Genomic DNA, 20,381 nt, shown 5'->3' with positions numbered 1-20,381 from the left:
GTGACTGACATGTTTCTATCTATCTAATCTATGTGTGATGCTTTATTCTTTCTGTTCTAAATTGTCGGGTACCGGTGTATGCCGCTGATGAATTGCCGGCTTTTCATGTCATTCTACATTATTCTTAGCTGTTTTCCTTCATGTAGAATTAACCTAGAAGGAAAGAAAAGGTTTATTTTCATTCCGATATTTCTGTCCCATTGACTTGCATTGGTTTCCGTTATCGGAATCGGCGATATCCGATACTTTTTGGGTATCGGTCCGATCCGATCCGATATTTCCCGATATCGGAAAGTATCGCTCAACACTAATGCTGATACATTTTTCTTATAGTTTCATGTAAACTTCGTTGATTTATGATTACTGTATTTTGTGGCAGAAATTGCCTTGCATGTACCAACAAGTATTAGTATATTGTAGGAAATATTATCCTTTTTATTAGCCATTATAATGCTAAGTAATATATTACACTATTCCACGTGATTAAAACCTAATATAAAGCCAAAAAGAGGTCGATTTGTACAAAATTAAGATTACAGACATTTACTGCATTGTGTGTCCACAAGAGGTAGGCAACCAGAGGGGGAAAATTGCAGGCAACAGCTTACTCTCAATCAGGATCCAAGTAATAATAGCTAATGCGCTCACTATAATCTCCTAAATCCAAATCTCAGCACATTTTCAAGATTAAGTCACTCTGCAGTAACTGTACATGAAGGTATGTGTATAATACATAATATTATATACATATACATATACAGTGGCATGTAAAAGTTTGGCCACCCCTGGGCAAAATTACTGTTATTGCGAAAAGTTAAGCAAGTTGAAGATGAAATGATCTCTAAAAAGGGCTCAAGTTAAAGATGACATTCCCTTTGTATTAAATAAATAAATATATATAGTAATTTTTTACATTTTAAAAATTACAAAAAGTGAAATGGGCCAATGCTAAAGTTTGGGCACCCTTGGAGATTTGTGTGCTCAGATAACTTTGAGCAAGGTTTCAGACCTTAATTAACCTATTAGGGTTATGGCTTGTTCATTAGCATCGCTAGGAAAGGCCAGGTGATGCAAATTTCCCAGCTTTATAAAACCCAGGCTCCTCTAACTTTGTGCCAAAAACAGCAGCCATGAGTTCTCCTAAGCAGCTGCCTACCACTCTGAAAACGAAAATGGTGGAGGCCCACAAAGCAGGAGAAGGCTATAAGAAGATAGCAAAGTGTTTTCAAGCTATTCTTTCCTCAGTTTGAAATGTAATTAAGAAATGGCAGTTAACAGGAACAGTGGAGGTCAAGATAAGGTCTGTAAGACCAAGCAAAATTTCATTGTAGGTTTGTTAAAGAGGCAAATCAGAACCCCTGCTTGACTGCAAAAGACCTTCAAAAAGATTTAGCAGACTCTGGAAATGTGGTACATTGTTCTACTGTTCAGAGACACTTGTACAAATATGGCCTTCATGGAAGAGTCATCAGAAGAAAACCTCTCCTATGTTCTCACCATAAAGTTAAGCGTCACAAGTATGCAAAAGAATATCTAAACAAGCCTGATGCATTTTGGAAACAAGTCCTGTGGACCGATGAGGTTAAAATAGAACTCTTAGGCCACAATGATCAAACATATGTGTGGAGAAAAAAAGGGCACAGAACTTCAGGAAAAGAACATCTCGCCAACCATTAAGCATGGGGTGGATCAATCATGCTTTGCGGCTGTGTTGCAGCCAATGGCATGGGGAACATTTCAGGGGTAGAGGAAAGAATGGATTCAATGAAATGTCAACAAATTCTTGATGCAAACATAACACCATATGTAGAAAAGCTGAAGTTGAAAAGAGGATGGTTTCTAAAAATGGATAATGATCCTCGACACACGTCAAGATCCACAATAGACTACCTCAAAAGGCGCAAGCTGAAGGTTTTACAATGGCCCTCACAGTCCCCTGATCTGAACATCATTGAAAATCTGTGGATAGACCTCAAAAATAGCAGTGCATGCAAGACGACCCAGGAATCTCACAGAACTGGAAGAATTTTCCAAGGAAGAATGGATGAAAATCCCTCAAACAAGAATTGAAAGCCTCCTATCTGGCTACAAACAGTGTTTACAAGTCGTGATACTTGCAAAAGGGGGTGCTACTAGGAACTAACCATGCAGGGTGCCCAAACTTTTGCATCGGCCCATTTTCCTTTTCGCAATTTTTAAAATGTAAAAAAATACAATATTAGTAGAACAACTAGATGCCCTCAGTAACAAGGAACAACAGGCTGGCAAATGTTTATCAAAATGGAAACAGTTTATTATAACATGTTGCTCTCTGACTGGAAAAAATAAAATTGTCGAACCCTTTACTTCTACAGAATGGTATATTCTAGAGGATCTAAATAACAACTTAGGACTATTACACGTAAACTAAAATCTGATCTGAAAATCCAAATAAAAATGTTTGAAAAAAAATGACAATATATTTTTTTTTGCCTAAAATACAAAGGAAATGTGTCATTTTTATCTTTAGGCGTTTTAGAGATCATTTCATCTTCAAGCTGCTTAGCTGTTCACAATAACAGTTATTTTGACTAGGGGTGCCCAAACTTTTACATGACACTGTATATTGTACACATACACACATATTCATATACACATTATACATATGGGTGTTTGATACTCAGAATTTCCAGTGTGAATAGAAAAAGTTAGGGAATGCTTAAAACACATGGTGTTTTTAATTTTTGTGTAGGGACTCGAAAGTATGAGGACCCTTGAAGCGTGTTGCGAGCTTACGTGTTTTGGCCAAAATATCGACCAATACCTCATGTAATGTATTTATCTTATACATTATTTTCCATTTTTTGCAGGATGCAGCCAGGCCCTTTAGTGCTGGTTGGGTGCATTTGGGCGTCTGTCTTGTGGGGTGCATGTATATAGTGCTGGGCAGCCCGCTTGATTTACAATTAAGGGCTTCATTAATAGGCTGTAAGCCAGACACTGTGCATCACACCTATCTGTGTGACTGGTGTCCAATGCAAGCTCCAAGTGTGTGCATTTGTAATACTACACAGCCACTCACATATCTTCCAATTCATGGAGGGGGTGGCTGTCTGCATCAGTATTTTGCACCTGTGCTGCCCCTGCCATTATCATGGGGGTCTGCTGCATCCTAACACGTATGAGTGAGCCATCCTGGAGGAGCTGGACTACCTAAGCGACCTGAGTGGGCTACTGATACTATCTCATGGTACCAGTAGTGACAAGCAGAGAAAAATGCAAAACTAGAGAACAATCAGGAAGGATAAGGATAGGGTAACTGTCTGTGGCCACCAACTGCAAAACCATTCTTTTTTTGGAGTTGTCTTGCTGTTGCAATCCAGTGCAATCAGAAAGCTTCCTAACTAGACAGAAAGAGATCCTTGATATTTAGTTGGCTTGGGGTTATATTGTGATGTGCAAGCATTTCCTTAGGACATGTGCGATCTAATTATATCATATATACATACACATATTCATATATAGATGGGGACGTGTATGCACACTACTATGCAAAAGTTTTTAGCAGATGTGGAAAAAATGCTGCAAAGTAAACATGCTTTCAAAAACAGAAGTGATCATTTATTTTTATCAATGAACAAAATGCAAAGTGAATGAACAAAAAGAGAAATCTAAATTAAATCATTATATGGTGTGATAGCCCTTTGCCTTTAAAACAATATGTTATATTATATTATATATTATATATTATATATTATATATATATATATATATATATATATATATATATATATATATTCTTTTATAAAAAAGGTACACTTGCACACAGTTTTAGAAGGAACAAGAAATGAGCTGCCTCAGGTGGTGGGTAGAGTTGTGAACTGATTTACAGTCCAAAGCCAGGTCAGTATTCTCTGGCTGCTGGACAGAAGGCCGGAGAAGTGTCTCCTACCTGCCAGCATTTCACAGCTATTCTTTTGATTAACTGGCCTGGCAAGATGTCACATGTGTGTCATGCAGCAACGATGATATCATACAAGGCTGGCTAATCAAAAGAAGAGCCAGGGATGCTGTCAGTATAGAGGCGTTCTCAGGGCTCCCATCCAGAGAATACTGATCTGGTTGTTGGAATGGGTCCTGCGAATTGACTTAGGCTGTGTGCCCACGATGCGTTTTTTAAGCGTTTCCACAGCGGCAATTCCGCTGCAGAAATGCTTAAAAAACGCATGGTAGAAGGCCTGCCATGTTCCCCAATGATAATCCACATGTGCTGTGCACATGCTGCGGAAATTTCCGCTGCGGAATATCATTGCGGAAAAATCCGCAGCAGTACCAATTATTTTGCGTAAACGCGGCGTTTTCGCCGCCATTAACTTGCATTGTGTAGTGCCGGCGTCCCTGCCCTCTGCTAGGCAGGGACGCTGTTCCCCTCACCGCTCTGCTCCGTGCCCGGCGTCCCTCTCCCGCTCTGCTGGCAGCGCGCGCTCCTTCCCGGCCACTGTGCTTAGGGCGCGCGCGCCCTCCCTCCCTCTTAAAGGGGCCGCGCGCGCCGTCCTAAGGAGTCCCCGGCCAATGGCCGGAGGACTTTACCATATATAAGGCACCTCCTCCAAAATGGAGGTGCCCGAGCAATTTTGTTGCACCGTTCTACTCTGCTTCAGCCCTCAGGTCCCTTGCCAGTTACCTGCCAGTTACCTGCCAGATTCCTGCCAGCTTGCTGTCCTAATCCTGCCTGATTTCCTGTTACCTGCCTGCCTGCCTGAGGTCCGACGGTCTGCCTTACAACTCCGGTCAGTCTGTCTAAGGACCAACTTGCCCGCTCACCTGGGAGCGCACATCAGCTACCTGCCTGCTTGCCTGAGGTCCGACGGTCTGCCTTACAACTCCGGTCAGTCTGTCTATGGACCAGCTTGCCCGCTCACCTGGGAGCGCTTCTCCGCTACCTGCCTGCTTGCCTGCCCGGAGGCTCCGCTGTCACGTGCTGTGACCACCAGCTATTCCAGACTCTTGCCCGCTCACCTGGGAGCGCTTCTCCGCTACCTGCCTGCTTGCCAGCCCGGAGGCTCCGCTGTCACGTGCTGTGACCACCAGCTATTCCAGACTCTTGCCCGCTCACCTGGGAGCGCTTCTCCGCTACCTGCCTGCTTGCCTACCTGGAGGCTCCGCCGTCACGTGCTGTGACCACCTGCTATTCCAGAGACTCTCGCTTGCTCACCTGGGAGCACACATCCTCCATCTGCCTTGCTAGCCTACCTGGAGGTTCAGCCATCACAGGTCGTACCTACCCTTTACCTAGAGACTGCCCCGGTCACTTGCCGTGACCTCCAGCCCGTTCTTCCAGAGACTGCCCCGGTCACTTGCCGTGACCTCCAGCCCGTTCTTCCAGAGACTGCCCCGGTCACTTGCCGTGACCTCCAGCCCGTTCTTCCAGAGACTGCCCTGATCACTTGCCGTGACCTTCTGCCCGTACACCCAGAGACTGTCCTGGTCACCTGCTGTGTCTGCCTGCCTGGTCGCCACCCGCTCCCTTACAAGGACCGCTCCCTTGTATAGTAGCCCAGAGGTTCCGCCTCCCAGACCCGTTACAGTTTGCTCGGGCCATGGAACCCGGTGGCACCCAAGCTCCCTCGCTCTCGGACCTGTGTCATGAACTGTCCCGTCAGAGGTCCCAACAGGAGTCCATCCTGGGTCACCTGCGGAATGTCAATACTCGCCTGGACACTCTGACTGCTCCACCAACAACCTCCGCCAGTGCCATGTCTCGCAATCCGGCAGCTCCGCTGTCCACTAACACCATGATATCCTACCCCGGACCTCGGCTTTCTGCACCTCCTCGCTTCGGAGGCGACTCAGCCCAGGCTCGGGGCTTCATAAATCAGTGCACCCTGCACTTTGAACTATTGTCCCACCAGTTTAACTCCGACCGAGCCAAAATTGCATTCATCATGTCCCATCTCACCGGGGAGGCCCTGGCCTGGCTAAATCCTCTATGGGAGAGAGGAGACCCCCTGGTGTCCAACTTGCCTGCTTTTCTCACGGCTTTCCGGAAAGTCTTCGACGAACCCGGACGGAAGACCTCATCCGCATCATCGTTGCTACGCCTCCGTCAGGAAAGTCTCACCGTGGGCCAATATGCCATACGGTTCCGTACCCTTGCCTCGGAGCTGGCCTGGGATAACGACGCTCTGGTTTCCGTCTTCTGGGAGGGTCTGTCCGGCCGTATTAAAGATGAACTTGCCGTTCGGGACATTCCTACCACTCTCGATGACTTAATAACTCTTGCCACCCGGATTGACCTACGGTTCCAGGAGCGTGCCAGAGAGGTCACCCGTGAGAGGAGGTTACCACGTCTAGCTCCTACTTTTCAGAAACCCGTCACTCCTTCTGTCTCTAACCAGGTACACCCTCCTGAGCCTATGCAGGTCGACCAGACCAAGATGGTCAAGACCCGTCAGGACTTACGCCGTGCCGAGGGGACCTGCTTCTACTGTGGCAGTAAGGGGCACCGGATCCCTGCCTGCCCGGAGAGGTCGGGAAACGCCTGTGTCTAGGTTCGCTCAGAGAGGTCCACCTAGACAAGAATAAATCCTCTCCATCCCTGCTGTTGTCAGTTTCAATCGTCTACGGGGAGAACCGTTATTTCGAACTAGCCCAACTGGACTCTGGAGCAGCCGGGAATCTTATTTCACAGTCCCTGGTAGAGAAATACCGCATCCCCACCAAACCTCTGGCTGTACCCTTGTCTGTTGCTGCCATGGATGGGGGGCTCTTACCACGCCCCATCCAACTCATCACCGAATCCATTACTCTGCAGGTGGGAATGCTGCATTCTGAAAGTATCTCCTTCCATGTTCTGCCTGGACTCTCTCACGCCCTCTTGCTAGGCCTACCTTGGCTCCAGAAACATGCACCCGTTCTTGACTGGCAGACCGGAGAAGTCCTTCGCTGGGGACAGGGCTGCCATAAGACCTGTCTGGTTCCCGTTCATCCCGTCCGTCCTTCTCCTACCCCAGCTAATCTACCTGGACTTCCGATTCCTTATTGGTCTTATGCTGATGTCTTTAATAAAAAGGAGGCAGAGACACTACCCCCTCATAGACCATACGACTGCCCTATCGACCTGTTACCTGGTACTTCTCCTCCCCGTGGGCGTATTTATCCATTATCCGCTGCTGAGACCCGGTCGATGTCCGAATATATTGAGGAGAATCTGGCCAGGGGATTCATCCGGAAATCTACCTCCCCGGCGGGAGCAGGCTTCTTTTTCGTCAAAAAGAAGGACGGCTCTCTCCGTCCCTGTATAGACTATAGAGGCCTTAACCAGATCACGGTGAAGAATAAGTACCCCCTTCCGCTCATTCCGGAGTTATTTGATCGTCTGAGGGGGGCTAGAATCTTCACCAAACTGGACCTCCGTGGGGCGTACAACCTGGTTCGTATCCGTCAGGGGGATGAATGGAAGACGGCATTCAACACCCGGGACGGCCACTATGAATATCTGGTAATGCCCTTTGGCCTCTGTAACGCTCCTGCCGTCTTTCATGAGTTGGTCAATGACATCTTCCGGGACCTTCTCTACTCCTGCGTAGTGGTGTACCTGGACGACATCTTGGTCTTCTCTCCGGATCTCCAGACTCACCGGAGGGATGTTCGTCAGGTCCTGCTCAGGCTCAGGCAGAACCATCTCTACGCTAAATATGAGAAGTGCCTCTTTGAGCAGACCTCGCTTCCGTTTCTGGGCTACATTATCTCTCAGACCGGCCTACAAATGGATCCTGAGAAACTGTCTGCCATCGAGAAATGGCCCCGACCAGAGGGGTTGAAGGCTATTCAACGGTTCCTGGGCTTCGCCAACTATTACCGCCTCTTCATCCCGCACTTCTCTTCCCGGACTGCCCCAATTTCCGCGCTCACCCGTAAGGGTACTAATCCCAAAGAGTGGCCGCCCGAAGCAGAGGAGGCCTTTCTTTCCCTAAAACAGGCCTTCTCTTCCGCCCCGGTGCTGCATCGCCCGGACGGCAACAAGCAGTTCTTCCTGGAAGTTGACGCCTCCTCCTCTGGAGCCGGAGCGGTACTTACTCAAAAATCATCTTCCGGGAGAATGGTAACTTGTGGCTTCTTCTCCAAACTCTTCTCCTCTTCTGAGCGCAACTATTCCATAGGAGACCGAGAGTTATTGGCCATCAAGCTGGCGTTGGAGGAGTGGCGTTACCTACTCGAGGGGGCTCTTCATCCGGTAATAATTTACACTGACCACAAGAACTTGGCTTACCTCCAGCATGCCCAGAGACTTAACCCGCGCCAAGCCCGGTGGTCCTTGTTTTTTGCTCGCTTTGATTTTGTTCTTCATTTTCGCCCGGCTGACAAAAACGTCAAAGCAGACGCCTTGTCCCGATCCTTTCTGGTGTCCGATCTCGAGGAAGAACCTAAACATATCATCGATCCCGCCAGAGTAATGCAGGTGGCTCCCGTGAGTCTAAATCGTCTCCCTCCCGGTAAGACGTTTGTTTCAGTACCTGATCGGGAGAAGATCCTACACTGGGGCCATTCGTCTAAACTAGCTGGCCACGCCGGTCAGAAAAAGACCCTCCAGCTTATTGCCCGGCACTATTGGTGGCCTACCCTGCACAAGGACATAATAGACTTTGTTTCTGCCTGTGTGTCCTGCGCCCGCAACAAAGTCCCGAGACATCTGCCAGCCAGACGCCTCCTTCCGCTTCCTGTACCTGCTGCCCCCTGGCAGCATATAGCAATGGACTTTATAACTGATCTCCCCGTCTCTGCGGGTTGTACGGTCATTTGGGTGGTCGCTGACCGCTTTTCCAAGATGGCTCACTTTATTCCCCTGCCAGGCCTTCCGTCTGCACCCGAGCTGGCTAAAGACTTTATCCGCCACATCTTCAGTCTTCATGGCCTGCCCCTCCACATCGTGTCGGATCGTGGGGTACAGTTCACCTCACGTTTCTGGAGAGCCACTTGTAAACTACTAGACGTCACCCTGGACTTCTCTTCCGCTTACCACCCACAGTCCAATGGTCAAGTGGAGCGGATCAATCAGAACCTGACCAGTTACCTCCGGCACTTCGTTAATGCCCACCATTCTGACTGGGTGGATCTCCTACCATGGGCCGAGTTCTCTTATAATAATCACGAGAGCGAATCCTCCTCCAAATCCCCGTTTTTTGTAGTCTTTGGTCAGCATCCTCGGATTCCTTTTCCTGTCTCCACCTCTGTGGACAACCCGGCTGCGGAATCTCTCGTTAGCAAATTTTCCTCCATATGGGAGAGTACCCGGTCCGCACTCCTTCTGTCATCCGAGCGTATGAAAAGACACGCTGACAAAAAACGCCTGGATCCTCCACAATTTCGTCCAGGAGATAAAGTCTGGCTCTCATCTAAATATGTTCGACTCAAGATACCTTCTTACAAGTTAGGACCTCGGTTCATCGGTCCTCTGGAGGTCATCAGTCAGATCAACCCGGTGGCCTATAAATTGAAACTCCCGGCCAACTTACGGATCCCTAACTCCTTCCATGTATCTCTCCTCAAACCCGTGGTGCTTAACTCTTTTTCCAAGTCTACAGGTACGCCTCCTGCTCCGGTTTCTGCTGAGGACGAGTTTGAGGTAGAGAACATTCTTGCCACCAAAAGGGTAAGAGGAAAGACCTTTTTTCTGGTAGATTGGAAGGGGTTTGGTCCTGAGGAGAGAACGTGGGAGCCCCGGGAGAACATCCATGCCCCTCTCATCCTAGCTAAATTTCTATCTGGCCTAAAAAAGGGGGGGCCTAAAGGGGGGGGTACTGTAGTGCCGGCGTCCCTGCCCTCTGCTAGGCAGGGACGCTGTTCCCTTCACCGCTCTGCTCCGTGCCCGGCGTCCCTCTCCCGCTCTGCTGGCAGCGCGCGCTCCTTCCCGGCCACTGTGCTTAGAATTTCCAGTGTGAATAGAAAAAGTTAGGGAATGTTTAAATCACATGGTGTTTTTAATTTTTGTGTAGGGACTCGAAAGTATGAGGACCCTTGAAGCGTGTTGCGAGCTTACGTGTTTTGGCCAAAATATCGACCAATACCTCATGTAATGTATTTATCTTATACATTATTTTCCATTTTTTGCAGGATGCAGCCAGGCCCTTTAGTGCTGGTTGGGTGCATTTGGGCGTCTGTCTTGTGGGGTGCATGTATATAGTGCTGGGCAGCCCGCTTGATTTACAATTAAGGGCTTCATTAATAGGCTGTAAGCCAGACAATGTGCATCACACCTATCTGTGTGACTGGTGTCCAATGCAAGCTCCAAGTGTGTGCATTTGTAATACTACACAGCCACTCACATATCTTCCAATTCATGGAGGGGGTGGCTGTCTGCATCAGTATTTTGCACCTGTGCTGCCCCTGCCATTATCATGGGGGTCTGCTGCATCCTAACACGTATGAGTGAGCCATCCTGGAGGAGCTGGACTACCTAAGCGACCTGAGTGGGCTATTGATACTATCTCATGGTACCAGTAGTGACAAGCAGAGAAAAATGCAAAACTAGAGAACAATCAGGAAGGATAAGGATAGGGTAACTGTCTGTGGCCACCAACTGCAAAACCATTCTTTTTTTGGAGTTGTCTTGCTGTTGCAATCCAGTGCAATCAGAAAGCTTCCTAACTAGACAGAAAGAGATCCTTGATATTTAGTTGGCTTGGGGTTATATTGTGATGTGCAAGCATTTCCTTAGGACATGTGCGATCTAATTATATCATATATACATACACATATTCATATATAGATGGGGACGTGTATGCACACTACTATGCAAAAGTTTTTAGCAGATGTGGAAAAAATGCTGCAAAGTAAACATGCTTTCAAAAACAGAAGTGATCATTTATTTTTATCAATGAACAAAATGCAAAGTGAATGAACAAAAAGAGAAATCTAAATTAAATCATTATATGGTGTGATAGCCCTTTGCCTTTAAAACAATATATTATATATATATATACACAGTAAAGACCAAAAGTTTGGACACACCTTCTCATTTAAAGATTTTTCTGCATTTTCATGACTATGAAAATTGTACATTCACACTGAAGGCATCAAAACTATGAATTAACACATGTGGAATTATATACTTAACAAAAAAGTGTGAAACAACTGAAAATATGTCTTATATTCTAGGTTCTTCAAAGTAGTCACCTTTTGCTTTGATGACTGCTTTGCACACTCTTGGCATTCTCTTGATGAGCTTCATGAGGTAGTCACCAGAAATGGTTTTCACTTCACAGGTGTGCCCTGTCAGGTTTAATAAGTGGGATTTCTTGCCTTATAAATAGGGTTGGGACCATCAGTTTTGTTGTGCATAAGTCTGGTGGAAACACAGCTGATAGTCCTACTGAATAGACTGTTAGAATTTGTATTATGGCAAGAAAAAAGCAGCTAAGTAAAGAAAAATGAGTGTTCATCATTACTTTAAGAAATGAAGGTCAGCCAGTGCGAAAAATTGGGAAAACTTTGAAAGTGTCCCCAAGTGAAGTTGCAAAAACCATCAAGCGCTACAAAGAAACTGGCTCACATGAGGACCGCCACAGGAAAGGAAGACCAACAGTCACCTCTGCTTCTGAGGCTAAGTTTATCCGAGTCACCAGCCTCAGAAATCGCAGGTTAACAGCAGCTCAGATTAGAGACCAGGTCAATGCCACACAGAGTTCTAGCAGCAGACACATCTCTTCAACAACTGTTAAGAGGAGACTTTGTGCAGCAGGCCTTCATGGTAAAATAGCTTCTAGGAAACCACTGCTAAGGACAGGCAACAAGCAGAAGAGACTTGTTTATGGCTAAAGAACACAAGGAATGGACATTAGAACAGTGGAAATCTGTGCTTTGGTCTGATGAGTCCAAATTTGAGATCTTTGGTTCCAACCACAGTGTCTTTGGGCGAAGCAGAAAAGGTGAACGGATGGACTCTACATGCCTGGTTCCCACCGTGAAGCATGGAAGAGGTAGTGTGATGGTGTGGGGGTGCTTTACTGGTGACACTGTTGGGGATTTATACAAAATTGAAGGCATACTGAACCAGCATGGGTACCACAGCAACTTGCAACGGCATGCTATTCCATCCAGTTTGCGTTTAGTTGGACCATCATTTATTTTTCAACAGGACAATGACCCCAAACACACCTCCTGGCTGTCTAAGGGCTATTTGACCAAGAAGGAGAGTGATGGGGTGCTACGCCAGATGACCTGGCCTCCACAGTCACCAGACCTGAACCCAATCGAGATGGTTTGGGGTGAGCTGGACCGCAGAGTGAAGGCAAAAGGGCCAACAAGTGCTAAGCATCTCTGGGAACTCCTTCAAGATTGTTGGAAGACCATTTCCGGTGAAGCTCATCAAGAGAATGCCAAGAGTGTGCAAAGCAGTCATCAAAACAAAAGGTGGCTACCTTGAAGAACCTAGAATATAAGACATATTTTCAGTTGTTTCACACTTTTTTGTTAAGTATATAATTCCACATGTGTTAATTCATAGTTTTGATGCCTTCAGTGTGAATGTACAATTTTTATAGTCATGAAAATACAGAAAAATCTTTAAATGAGAAGGTGTGTCCAAACTTTTGGTCTGTACTGTATATATATATATATATATATATATATATATATATATATATATATATATATATATATATATATATATATATATATATATATATATATATATATATATATATATATATATATATATATATATATATATTCTTTTATAAAAAAAGGTACACTTGCACACAGTTTTAGAAGGAACAAGAAATGAGCTGCCTCAGGTGGTGGGTAGAGTTGTGAACTGATTTACAGTCCAAAGCCAGGTCAGTATTCTCTGGCTGCTGGACAGAAGGCCGGAGAAGTGTCTCCTACCTGCCAGCATTTCACAGCTATTCTTTTGATTAACTGGCCTGGCAAGATGTCACATGTGTGTCATGCAGCAACGATGATATCATACAAGGCTGGCTAATCAAAAGAAGAGCCAGGGATGCTGTCAGTATAGAGGCGTTCTCAGGGCTCCCATCCAGAGAATACTGATCTGGTTGTTGGAATGGGTCCTGCGAATTGACTTAGGCTGTGTGCCCACGATGCGTTTTTTAAGCGTTTCCACAGCGGCAATTCCGCTGCAGAAATGCTTAAAAAACGCATGGTAGAAGGCCTGCCATGTTCCCCAATGATAATCCGCATGTGCTGTGCACATGCTGCGGAAATTTCCGCTGCGGAATATCATTGCGGAAAAATCCGCAGCAGTACCAATTATTTTGCGTAAACGCGGCGTTTTCGCCGCCATGGACTTGCATTGTGTAGTGCCGGCGTCCCTGCCCTCTGCTAGGCAGGGACGCTGTTCCCCTCACCGCTCTGCTCCGTGCCCGGCGTCCCTCTCCCGCTCTGCTGGCAGCGCGCGCTCCTTCCCGGCCACTGTGCTTAGGGCGCGCGCGCGCGCCCTCCCTCCCTCTTAAAGGGGCCGCGCGCGCCGTCCTAAGGAGTCCCCGGCCAATGGCCGGAGGACTTTACCATATATAAGGCACCTCCTCCAAAATGGAGGTGCCCGAGCAATGTTGTTGCACCGTTCTACTCTGCTTCAGCCCTCAGGTCCCTTGCCAGTTACCTGCCAGTTACCTGCCAGATTCCTGCCAGCTTGCTGTCCTAATCCTGCCTGATTTCCTGTTACCTGCCTGCCTGCCTGAGGTCCGACGGTCTGCCTTACAACTCCGGTCAGTCTGTCTAAGGACCAACTTGCCCGCTCACCTGGGAGCGCACATCAGCTACCTGCCTGCTTGCCTGAGGTCCGACGGTCTGCCTTACAACTCCGGTCAGTCTGTCTATGGACCAGCTTGCCCGCTCACCTGGGAGCGCTTCTCCGCTACCTGCCTGCTTGCCTGCCCGGAGGCTCCGCTGTCACGTGCTGTGACCACCAGCTATTCCAGACTCTTGCCCGCTCACCTGGGAGCGCTTCTCCGCTACCTGCCTGCTTGCCAGCCCGGAGGCTCCGCTGTCACGTGCTGCGACCACCAGCTATTCAAGACTCTTGCCCGCTCACCTGGGAGCGCTTCTCCGCTACCTGCCTGCTTGCCTACCTGGAGGCTCCGCCGTCACGTGCTGTGACCACCTGCTATTCCAGAGACTCTCGCTTGCTCACCTGGGAGCACACATCCTCCATCTGCCTTGCTAGCCTACCTGGAGGTTCAGCCATCACAGGTCGTACCTACCCTTTACCTAGAGACTGCCCCGGTCACTTGCCGTGACCTCCAGCCCGTTCTTCCAGAGACTGCCCCGGTCACTTGCCGTGACCTCCAGCCCGTTCTTCCAGAGACTGCCCCGGTCACTTGCCGTGACCTCCAGCCCGTTCTTCCAGAGACTGCCCTGATCACTTGCCGTGACCTTCTGCCCGTACACCCAGAGACTGTCCCGGTCACCTGCTGTGTCTGCCTGCCTGGTCGCCACCCGCTCCCTTACAAGGACCGCTCCCTTGTATAGTAGCCCAGAGGTTCCGCCTCCCAGACCCGTTACACATTGAATCACTTAATATCTGCATGACTACATGTGCACATATATTAAGCGATTCAATGTGTGGATGGTACCCGGGTCTGGAGAAGAGTAGACTCTCCTCCAGTCCCAGGTACCATAGTACCTGTAAAAAAAAAGAATTAAAATAAAAAAATACATTATACTCACCTTCTGATGGCCCCGGGTCTTTTCTCCGCTGCGTCCAGTCTCTTCTACGGCTCGTGTTGGTCTAAAAGGACCTGCCATGACGTCATTTAGTCATGTGACGGGTCACGCAATCGCTGAAGTCGTCAGAAGGTAAATATAATTTTTTTTTACCATTTTTAATCTTTTTTCAACTATTAACTTGGTCACACTATATAAATCCATGCCGGTTGCGTGGATTTATATTGTGTGACCAAGTTGTCAAGCACTTTCCAAGTGATGCTAAAATCGCCTGGAAAGCGCTTGACAACCCGCATGCGGAAATGCATGTGAAGAACGCTTCACATCCGCTTGTCCCTGGCAGGAAAACGCATGTACAATCCGCATGTACAATCCGCATGCGTTTTTTCTGCCAGGGAGATGCAGAAACGCTCAGGAAAAATCCGGAGCATTTCTGCATCATGGGCACATAGCCTTACACCAAATTTATTGGTGGGAACAGTAAGCCTTCTCAGGTCCTTTAACCACTTAATAACCATATGAAAGCATTTACAGACCAATTACATAAACAAACCAAAACACCGCACTCCATGTCCACCAAGAATTGCTAATAAACATAGACTGAAAGACTCCACTAAATGAAGTGCCATTACCTTCCTTGTCAGTAACCGGACTGCCCAGTGTAAATCCAGCACCCGCTGCTCTCTCAGGACTGCCATACATTGCTGTCCCCTTCTTTTTACTGGCTCCATAGTAAGGAGAAGAGTTATGCTTAGTCCTTGAGCCATGTTCAAAAATTAACTGCGAACATCTGCAAGAGAGAAAGGAAGATGACAAAGAAAAAGGGAAACCTCAGCACAGTATACCGTAGATCCTATAGACTCTATATAGTACAATATATCACAAATAAACTGGACTTTATTTTTATGTTAGAAATCCAATTTGGGTACATTTTTTAAAGGGGTTAATTACCCTATTTTGCTGAATTTATGGAGAAAGTAGATGCCAAGCTGTGCATTAAAGAGGACCATTCACCACTTTTTACATGCAAACCTGGCTACATCATGATAAAGGTGAAGATCGGAATGAAACAAATTATTTATTTCGCATCTTCATTGTGGAGATATTAGCTTGTTAAATTTCTATGCCGATTTTTTCTTAAACCAAGGTGGAACAAATGCAGGAGGAAAACAGCTGCTGTGTGTCATTACGTACTCCGCATTGCATTTAGCCTAGATACCGGGGAAATATTTCAGCGGTATCTGGGAATAGATGCTATACGTGGTGTATGTGACACACTGAATCTCTCTTCACAGTGATGTTCATAATATAATGACACTGAGAAGTTCTGGAGAGGGACAGAAGCACACACAAAATAGGGCAATACTGTTTGGTAAAGGATCGGTATAAGCAATGGTAGCACTCACCTAAGGGTGTTGTATGCAGACACAACACCTAGAAAAGGTGTGGAAAGCCACTGCTGCTGTCCCATGGCTGGAGGAAATGGTTCCTCCAGAGGTATAATGGCAAAAATGGCAGCTGGCACGATTAGGTGGGCTGTGCTGTGGGAATTAATTGCCTTGGGATTCCAAAATGTTTTTTTATTAATACCAACGCGTTTCTGTGCCAAACTGGAGCCTTTCTCAAGGTATAAAAACCAGGTGACTTGGGTTTTATACCTTGAGATAGGCACCAGTCCGGCGCAGAAACGCATTGATATTAATAAAAAATGTTTTAGAATCCCAAGGCTATTAATTCCTGCAGCGCAGCCCACCTAATCGTGCCAGCTTCCATTTTTGCCATAATGTAATGACATGACAGAGCCGGGAGACTAGAGCTGCAGAGTGTGAGCAGCATGTCACATTCACCGCTCTACAGCTATTCCAGGTGTCGGGACAGTATTCCCCTGATGCCTAGGAAAAGTACAGAGCACTCTCACTGTGACACATTGTGTTCTTCTCTACACACCCTAGTAAAGGTGAAGACATGCTACAGTCATACTCTTTACCATGCCCTCAGACTGCCTATCTGCTTTCCTTAGACACAATCTCTCCTTCAGAGCATTCTAACAGAGATACAGCGAAAACAGGCGCTCTCCTCCTCCATTTATAGTTGAGCAATGCGACTCAAGATATGAAGGATCTATGCACTTGGTGCAGCACCTACTTTCTCCATGAAGGCAAAATGGGGTCATTATTTATATTACAAGATGTATTCAAATTACCCTTCTAGTATAAAAAAAATAAAGTTTAGTTACTCTTTAATAATATATTTATAATAAATATTGAAGAGTTTTAATGAAGAAAAATGAAAACTATGCTATTAAGAAGTAAAGTCTCTATTCAATGAGTGGAACAGGCTTCCACGAGAGGTGGTGAGTTCTCCTTCAATGGAAGTCTTCAAACAGAGGCTGGACAGATATCTGTCTGAGATGGTTTAGTGAATCCTGCATTGAGCAGGGGATTGGACACCATGACCCTGGAGGTCTCTTCCAACTTTAACCTTCTATGATTCTATGAGAGTCCCACCTAGTCATGTGTTAATCACTAATGTACCCACTGTCAAAATTCCATTATATAACCCACCTGGATTACACTATGGCTACAACTACAGAAGTCATTTTTTTTTTTTTTTTTTTTAAGTAAAAAAATAAAATAACTTACGCATGATGGCTATCATTGACAGCATAATCATCAGCAGTCCAACCCGTCAAATCTTTTATAGAACTATCAGCATTATTTTGGAGCAGGTATTTCACTAAACTGATGTGGCCATTACTTGCTGCAATCATTAAAGGGGTCCTGCAATAAAAATGGAATTTTGTAGAGCAGAAGTGACAGGTGGTATAGTTAGAACACAACAGGATTACAGCATGTGAACAATTAGGAAAACCCTTTCTAGATGACCTAATGAGATAACATAAACGGGCCCCATTATCACTACCGCTATATGGGGCAACATAAAGAGTTTCTGCTAAAATTTGTTCTTCTCCTTGACTGTCCCAAAACACTATTAACCTGCAGATTTCCGGTTAATAGTGTTCCAATGCCGTCCAGAGATGGTGATGCCGTCAGACAAGAGGCGATTACTGACCTGACCGCTGTTCTGGGTGCTGTAAATTGATTTGCACCAACTCTAGTTGTGGGAACAGTTGCAACATAGGGATGTAAAGAAGTGGGTGAAAGTCATTTTGTATAGGACAAGTGGGAGAACCAGTATTTTCTCATCTGAGAATCCTATAAAATATTTCGCACTTGCCTTGCCTCTGCAGTGGTGCCATCTAACAAAGTGCTCATAGAACCAAAACTATGTTTTAGAAATACCCTTTCTGGTCTCCCTGAGGTCACCTGTGGCCATATATATATACAGTGGGGAAAAAAGTATTTAGTCAGCCACCAATTGTGCAAGTTCTCCCACTTAAAAAGATGAGAGAGGCCTGTAATTGACATCATAGGTAAACCTCAACTATGAGATATAAAATGAGAAAACAAATCCTGAAAATCACATTGTCTGATTTGGAAAGAAATTTTTTTCAAATTTTGGTGAAAAGTAAGTATTTGGTCAATTACAAACAAGCAAGATTTCTGGCTCTCACAGACCTGTAACTTCTTCTATAAGAGGCTCATCTGTCCTCCACTCATTACCTGTAGTACTGGCACCTGTTTGAACTTGTTATCAGTATAAAAAACACCAGTCTGCAACCTCAAACAGTCACACTCCAAACTCCACTATAGTGAAGACCAAAGAGCTGTCGAAGGACACCAGAAACAAAATTGTAGCCCTGCACCAGGCTGGGAAGACTGAATCTGCAATAGGCAAGCAGCTTGGTGTGAAGAAATCAACTGTGGGAGCAATAATTAGAAAATGGAAGACATACAAGACCACCGATAATCTCCCTCGATCTGGGGCTCCACACAAGATCTCACCCCGTGGGGTCAAAATGATCTCAAGAACGGTGAGCAAAAATCCCAGAACCACACGGGAGGACCTAGTGAATGACCAGCAGAGTGCTGGGACCAACGTTACCATCAGTAATACACTACGCCGCCAGGGACTCAGATCCTGCAGTGCTAGATGTAATGGCTTAAGCAGGACGACATGTCCGGGCCAGTCTGAAGTTTGCTAGAGAGCATTTGGATGATCCAGAAGAGTATTGGGAGAATGTCATATGGTCAGATGAAACCAAAGTAGAACTGTTTGGTAGAAACACAACTTGTCGTGTTTGGAGGAGAAAGAATGCCGAGTTGCACCCAAAGAACACCATACCTACTGTGAAGCATGTGGGTGGCAACATCATGCTTTGGGGCTGTTTCTCTGCCAAGGGACCAGGACGACTGCTCTGTGTACATGAAAGAATTAATGGGGCCATGTATCGTGAGATTTTGAGAGCATACCTCCTTCCATCAGCAAGGGCATTGAAGATGAAACGTGACTGGGTCTTTCAGCATAACAATGATCCCAAGCACACCGCCAGGGCAACGAAGGAGTGGCTTCATAAGAAGCATTTCAAGGTCCTAGAGTGGCCTAGCCAGTCTCCAGATCTAAATCCTACAGAAAACCTTTGGAGGGAGTTGAAAGTCCGTGCTGCCCAGCGATAGCCCCAAAACATCACTGCTTTAGAGGAGATCTGCATGGAGGAATGAGCCAACATACCAACAACAGTGTGTGCCAACCTTGTGAAGACTTACAGAAAACGTTTGACCTCTGTCATTGCCAACAAAGGATATATAACAAAGTATTGAGATGAACTTTTGTAATTGACCAATTACTTATTTTCCACCAAAATTTGAAAAAAATTTCATTCCAAATCAGACAATGTGACTTCAGGATTTGTTTTCTCATTTTGTCTCTCATAGTTGAGTTCTATCTATGATGTCAATTACAGGCCTCTCTCATCTTTTTAAATGGGAGAAGTTGCACAATTGGTGGCTGACTAAATACTTTTTTTCCCCACTGTAGGTCAGAACCTGTCAAGAATATAGTTTATAAAAGTATGGAGGAAAAACGAAGAAAACACTAAGGCTGGTTTTAAATGTTTTCAAAACATCAAACAGCATTATCAATTATCCAATTAAAAGACTATGGGAGCTGAGCCTCCGGACCTGATAAAGGCCATCACACAGTGTACAGACATGTAGTGTCTCAGCTCCAGGTATTGTATACATTTCTGGACGCAAGACCTGAGGGACCCAGCACTGCCACTGATCAAATAATGATGACTTATGCAGAAAATAGGTCATCGATATCTAAGTGCTGGACAACCCCTTTAAACCTACAGAATGACTGGTCTTTATTGATAACAATGTAAACGTTACGTCATAAGAGAGTTCACATATTTGCCAAAGAAAACCTAAGTATCCTAGTTATATTCTTGTCTCCATCTTGTCAGGGATTTTTACCTTCCATTGTTGTCCCATAAATTTAAATCTGCTCCTTCTTTGACTAAAAGCTCCACCATTTCTTGATGATTTTCAGTAATAGCGAGAATAAGTGGTGTACAGCCATCCTTAAAGGGAAAAAAAAATGTTAGTAGAACTGTGAAGGCACACCGGGCAGAGATCGCAGGGGCACACTGGGCAGAGATAACAGCAAGCTTATGCCACTCTAAAAAAAAATTTAAATGGTCGCCATGTCAGCATTCTGTCAGACAAGATGATCATATTATAAAATGTTCTAATTAAACAATCTGCAAATCACTTTATTAAAAAGTTGTATAGTCTTACCCTCTAAAAAAATCA

General features: G+C 45.7%; 1 protein-coding gene across 8 annotated transcripts in view; it reads right to left on the bottom strand.

The window, feature by feature from the left end:
* The window catches only part of ANKRD26 (ankyrin repeat domain containing 26), a 100,197-nt gene that overhangs the window by 69,032 nt on the left and 10,784 nt on the right, over positions 1-20,381 (bottom strand). For all 8 annotated transcript variants that reach the window (XM_073651895.1, XM_073651897.1, XM_073651898.1 and 5 more), the window contains exons 4-6: positions 20,043-20,149; positions 17,307-17,444; positions 15,297-15,454 (exon numbers count right to left, since the gene is read on the bottom strand). In XM_073651895.1, coding sequence (XP_073507996.1) covers positions 15,297-15,454; positions 17,307-17,444; positions 20,043-20,149 — 403 coding nt within the window. The remainder of the gene's footprint in view (positions 1-15,296; positions 15,455-17,306; positions 17,445-20,042; positions 20,150-20,381) is intronic.

Source organism: Phyllobates terribilis, unplaced genomic scaffold (assembly GCF_046119375.1).
Source record: "Phyllobates terribilis strain yellow unplaced genomic scaffold, ASM4611937v1 Scaffold_11__3_contigs__length_659146591, whole genome shotgun sequence".
Taxonomy (NCBI): domain Eukaryota; kingdom Metazoa; phylum Chordata; class Amphibia; order Anura; family Dendrobatidae; genus Phyllobates; species Phyllobates terribilis.
Note: the sequence above shows the minus strand (reverse complement) of the source record. Positions and strands in the feature narration are given on the sequence as shown.